The sequence below is a fragment of the Fukomys damarensis genome, unplaced genomic scaffold, assembly GCF_012274545.1.
Source record: "Fukomys damarensis isolate Sample0158 unplaced genomic scaffold, DMR_v1.0_HiC HiC_scaffold_12, whole genome shotgun sequence".
Lineage (NCBI taxonomy): Eukaryota > Metazoa > Chordata > Mammalia > Rodentia > Bathyergidae > Fukomys > Fukomys damarensis.
The window spans coordinates 5,060,551-5,066,090 of record NW_022900924.1 but is presented as its reverse complement, the minus strand read 5'-3'; the positions used below and the strand labels follow the sequence as shown (position 1 = coordinate 5,066,090).

At 50.0% G+C, this 5,540-nt stretch overlaps 1 protein-coding gene across 1 annotated transcript in view; it reads left to right on the top strand.

Annotated features, from left to right (window-relative positions):
* Positions 1–4,758, top strand: part of Patz1 (POZ/BTB and AT hook containing zinc finger 1) — an 18,670-nt gene extending 13,912 nt beyond the window's left edge. Inside the window, exons 5-6 of the mRNA XM_010603822.3 lie at positions 1,734–1,871; positions 3,274–4,758. Coding sequence (XP_010602124.1) covers positions 1,734–1,871; positions 3,274–3,692 — 557 coding nt within the window. The 3' untranslated portion in view covers positions 3,693–4,758. The remainder of the gene's footprint in view (positions 1–1,733; positions 1,872–3,273) is intronic.
* Positions 4,759–5,540: the final 782 nt, after the last annotated feature.

Sequence of the window (5,540 nt, the reverse complement as noted above, 5' to 3'; positions counted from 1 at the left end):
TTTTTTTTTTTTTGTTTTTTTTTTTTTTTTTTTTTTTTTGGTAGTGGGGATCGAACTCAGGCCCTGTGCTTGCAAGGCAGGCAGCAGAACCACTGAGCCAAATCCCTGGTCCTTTAATTGTTTTTTGAGACAGGGTCTTTTTATATACTTCAGGCTGGCCTTAAACATGCAGTGATCCTCCTGCCTCAGCCTCCCAAGTGCTGGGATTACAGGCATGCATCACCACACCTGGCTATGAGTATTAATTTTAAAAGGGAATGAAAGTACTGAGAATGTGTTAACCAGATCTAGAGTGGATTAAAGGGACACCGGCAGGATACTGGCACCCCAAGGGGCCCTTAAACTAAAAGCTTTGGTTCCTGCTGAAGGCACTTTCTGATCCTCCATCACAATGGAGTTTGATGGCATATCTCCTCCTGTGAAACTCAAGTTGAAATCCTTTTACTGGCCTACGTGGTTCTGTTTCCTTGGACTCATAGCTGCTGTGGAAGTTGGCCCAAGATCGGCTCCTCCCAGCCTGAGATATTTTGGGGCTCAAACTGATCGAGGCATCTAGGAGTAAGCTGGAGCAGTTCCAAGATGGCTGGATCGCCCCTTTCTCACAGTAAAAGGAAACAGATCATGTTTTTTCTTCTCTAAGTGAACCTGGTGGGTGTTCCAAACTGGATGACAAAGGCTACCCTGGATGAGATGATTATACCCCTTTAACATAACTTCCTATTGCCTTTCTTCAAAAGGTCCAAGCAGTCATTAAATCCAGTTACTCAGAAGCCAGGAAAGTTAGCAAAACAACATATTCTAACTGCCAGAAGAGGAACCCCTGGAGGCATTCTGTGGGGATAGCATTTTACCTTCATCTAGATTGTTGTCCAGTTTCCCTGTAACAACTATAAAGTAGTCATTCTGCTGGCTGAAGGCCTGCGGCTGCCCTATAGCCCCACATACTTGTCTGACCACATTTCTAGGCATGGCGCTACAGCTGACCTGAGGATGGAACATCCAAACCACCTTCATATCATATTCTCTCCTTCTCTCTCCCCATCTCTGTCTCTCTCTGTCTCTCTCTCTCTCTCTCTCTCTCTCTCTCTCTCTCTCTCTCCTTGGCTTTTTGAGACAGGTTCTCACTATGTAGTTCAGGCTGGCCTTGAACTTGTGGTGTTCCTGCTACTTCAGCCTCCCAAGTGCTGGGATTACAGGTGTGCACCACCACACCTGACTGGCCTGCCTTTTCTTTTCTTTTTTCCCCTCCCACCCATGCCCCTTACTGGGGCCTTCATTTTTGTTTTGAGACTTGAGTCTCACTCATCACTGAGTTGCCCATGTGGGACTGAAATTTATAATCTTGCCTCAGCCTCCCGGACTGCAGCGGTGTGCATCACCACACCTGGCTCTAAAGCACTTGTTACTATGGTACCGAGCAAGCCCAAGAGGCACTTGGCCTCCGGCCCTAGCCGGAGCAGGACTTCAGGGCACTCTGCTAGACATCTACCAGCCTGGGCCCTTCAGAACAGACTTGCAGAGTGGGCTCTACAGAGAAGCAGATTTGTGGACATTGCCACCTTTCATCCCAGACCTTGCGGCTCAGGTGGTTGTGCTGTTTTTGAACCAAGAAGGGGCCTTTTTTAGGTGCAGCTGACTTGGGGAGAGTAGCCAGAGCGGCCGGAGGAGACATGGGGAAGCAGAGAGGTATCTCTTGCTGGCTGTGGGATCTCATCTCCTTTTGTCTTGTTTAGGTTTCTCCTCTGCCTCCTACTTAAAGGTCCATGTTAAAACCCACCACGGTGTTCCCCTTCCCCAGGTCTCCAGGCACCCGGAGCCCATCCCGAATGGGGGAGCAGCGTTCCACTGCGCCAGGACCTATGGCAACAAAGGCAAGCGACCCCTTGCTCTGCACTTTGCTTTTCTGCGCAGACTGTGTTGTGGGGGCGCTGGGCCGGGGCGTGGGGAGGCCTGAGTGGCGGTGGCCTCCAGGATAGATGTCACTGTGGGTACCTCACTCCAGGGCAGTGAAAGAGGCTTTAGGGTAGTGCCGAAATCCAGCCCCTGCCTCCTTTTTCCAGTCCTCCTGCCTCCATCCTGGCCAGCCCCCACCATCTGAGCCACAGGCCCGGGGCAGGAAGAGGAACCTTGCATGATGAGTCACTCTGGGCTGTCCACTGCGTGCTGCCTTGTAGGACGGTGCGGAGCTGCAGCTGAATGCTTTCCCCTCCGTTGACCTGTGGGTTGCTGGGAGCCAGTGGCTGGCTTCTCCCATGATAGAGGTGGTTGGTTGCTGTGTGTGGCCCTTTCTAGAGAGTCTCTGGCTGCGTTCGTGAGATGCATGGCAGTAAATAGCTACCTGATTGCTGCTGACTCAAGCTGGGGTGAGTTCCCCAGGCTCACTTTTGCTTGTTGGTTCAGGCTGTTCTATGGTGTGTCACGTTGTTGTTGCTGCCTCAGGGTGAGGCCAGGGCTTGGCAGATGGTAGAGATGTCAGAGATGGCATGCTCCGTGCTCCCATCACAGACCTCCAATCCTGGCATGGCTCTGGACCCAGGCAGGAAACTGCTAGTTGGTAGTGGACTTAGTGTGGGCCAGGCAAGGCGGAGCAGTGAGGGTTATCTTTTGGCCTAGCTTTTCCTGGCCCCTAGGTGGGGATACCCAGCCGACTGAGTTGTTTATAGAGTGGTTTTTAATCTCTATGCTTTGGCTGCATGGTCCTGGAAGTTTTGGCAAAAGAAAGTTGATAAGGGCTTTGTACTTGGGCTGTTTTTGTTTTGTTTTGTTTTGTTTTGTTTTTGTCTGAGGCATGGATGGGGTCTAGCCGGGTGGAGGACCTCACAGTTCTGGTTCTGCCTATATTGCAAGGATTACAGTTAGTCTGGTGCAGGAGAGAAGGCCACTGGTGTACCTGCTCAGCATCCTCACAAGAGTTGTTGTACCCCTAGGCGCACCCAAGAGAGCTGGGGGGTCTTGGAGTTATTCTGGGCAGACGCAGTAGAGGCCCCTCTCTGTACCCCTTCCGTGAAGCAGGCTGAGATATGGTGAGTTATACATGTGCACATGCGTGAAAAGTTCACGGCAAGGAAACGGGTGGCCCCAGGACCGTGCCATCTCACCCCTATAGGCACTCCAGGCTCCTGAACTGATCCTGAACCTCTGTGGGTTCCGCCAGGGCAGTGGCTTGCCACTGCTGCCCTCCATAGGCCTGTGAAGTGGCCTCTCATGACCCCTCCAAGAGGGGATGTCTCCAAAGCTAGCCTCATCTCTTTCCTGTGTTTTGTTTCTTCATAGAAGGCCAGAAATGCTCACATCAGGATCCGATTGAGAGCTCCGACTCCTATGGTGACCTCTCAGATGCCAGTGACCTGAAGACACCAGAGAAGCAGAGCACCAATGGCTCTTTTTCCTGTGACATGGCAGTCCCTAAAAACAAAATGGAGTCTGATGGGGAGAAGAAGTACCCATGCCCTGAATGTGGGAGCTTTTTCCGCTCTAAGTCCTACTTGAACAAACACATCCAGAAGGTGCATGTCCGGTCTCTCGGGGGTCCCCTCGGGGACTTGGGCCCTGCTCTTGGCTCACCTTTCTCCCCTCAGCAGAACATGTCACTCCTTGAGTCTTTTGGGTTTCAGATTGTTCAGTCGGCGTTTGCATCATCTTTAGTAGACCCTGAGGTGGACCAGCAGCCCCTGGGGCCTGAGGGGAAGTGAGGTAAACGCTGCATCCCCACAGAAACAGCCATCTGGGGACTGCCAAGAAATGCTGTGAATGCGGAGAGATGTGATGTCTTTGGGTTCTGTAGCTGAGAGATTTTTTATTCATTTTTTACTCTCCCCAACCTGAACGAACCGTATTCCCTATCCACTACCCATTCCCCCAATGGTTTTTAGAAATAGATCTCATATGATACTCTGCAGAAATACCTGCAAGACCCAGGATAGGACAAGGGCAGAAAACACTACATAGACCTTGAAGGCAACACCAGTCCTGGTTTCTCAAATGGGTAGGAGCCAGAATTCCTGGTGCTGAAGTCTTAGTGATTCCTCTTCCAACCCTGTGGTACTCGGGGACACCCGTGATTTTGGTCCTTCCCACTTCTCTCATTCCCCATTCCCCTGTCCTGGATCCCTCAAAAGAAACCAAGGTGGAGTCTCTACCCACTCACACAACCTCCATGGCCAACAGTTTTGAAGGAAATCGGAAGCCTACAGCAATCCATGGACCATGGGGTGAGGGTCCTCCAAGAGTCGCCCTGAGCTGAGCCCCTGACTTTCCTGAGCCCTGCTGGAGGCTGGCATTTTGCTTCTAGGACAAGCTCAGCTATTGAGGATACCTCCACCCCAAATTCCAGTTTTTACATGACTTTAACCATTCAACTTGCTGTTGGGTTTTAATTCTCTAATTATTATTATTATTGTTATTATTTTTTAGGACCAGTTATAGTGAATTGCTACTGAAAGCTATCCAGGTGATACAGAGCTCTTTGTAAACCGCAGTCACACGTTAGGGTTAGTATTAAACTCTGTTTAGGTGTACCATAATTAACTTGGCTAGTTGATTGTTTGAAGTATATGGAAGAAATAGTTTTATGCAAAATTTTAAAAAATACCAGTCTGGTCAGGAAGGTAGGGGATTTCAATGCTGTTGGGAGCCAGAAAGTTGAGAGAACCAGCAGGTAGGGAAATTGTATATCTTGGTTGTGGCCCCTGTGAGCAAACCCAGGTTGACCTTGTGATGTAAACTGACTGATCAGACTGTATTAAAAATGTTAGTACCTTACTCTGCTTGCTCCCCTGAGTCCAGTTTTTCATCTGGGAGTGGAGGGTTGGGACCCAGAGGTGGGCAGTCTGTGCCCCCTGTACCTGGGGTGGGAGTGGGATCCCGGGGCACCCATTTCCTCTTCGTTATACCTATTCCACTGGAACTGAGAGGTGAATGTTCCCACTGAAGACTTAGCTGCTGGGATTCACCCAGTTGTTTAACAGATACTCATCACTTGTCTTCACTATTTTTGTAGCCAGCATAACTTCAGACCCTGTGCTGGACAAGATACCCCTGTGGTGCTTAGTGAGAGAAACAGCAGTGGTTTGGAACTTGGGGAGATAGAGAAGACCTGGAGTTAAGAGGGCATCCAACAGTGTCCAGCTAGACCTAACGATAGACCTATTCAGGGAGAAAGTCAAGGAGCTCTAAGCACCGCAACGCGAATCCTCGTGCCCATATTTACAGGATGTTAAGCAAAGCCTTGTTTGCACTATTAGTACAGGATGTATAGAGACTGCACCTGCCTGGCAAGCATTAAGTCCTCGATGGGATGGCCTGAGCTCTTTCTGCAGATATTCTTAGTCTTTTCGGAGACTTTGACCATGCATAGATAGGGAATAGAGTTAAAAGGGGCATCTGTCACATGACAAGAAGGGAAAAACAAGGCAAGCAGGCAGCTGCTTCTTCCAAAGTATTAGTCATCCGGAGACTGGAGCAGCGACAGGCCGCCCCCAACCTCCCCATCTCCTCCATGCTACAGGAAGTAAAAGTGCGGAACACGAGTACATAAAGGG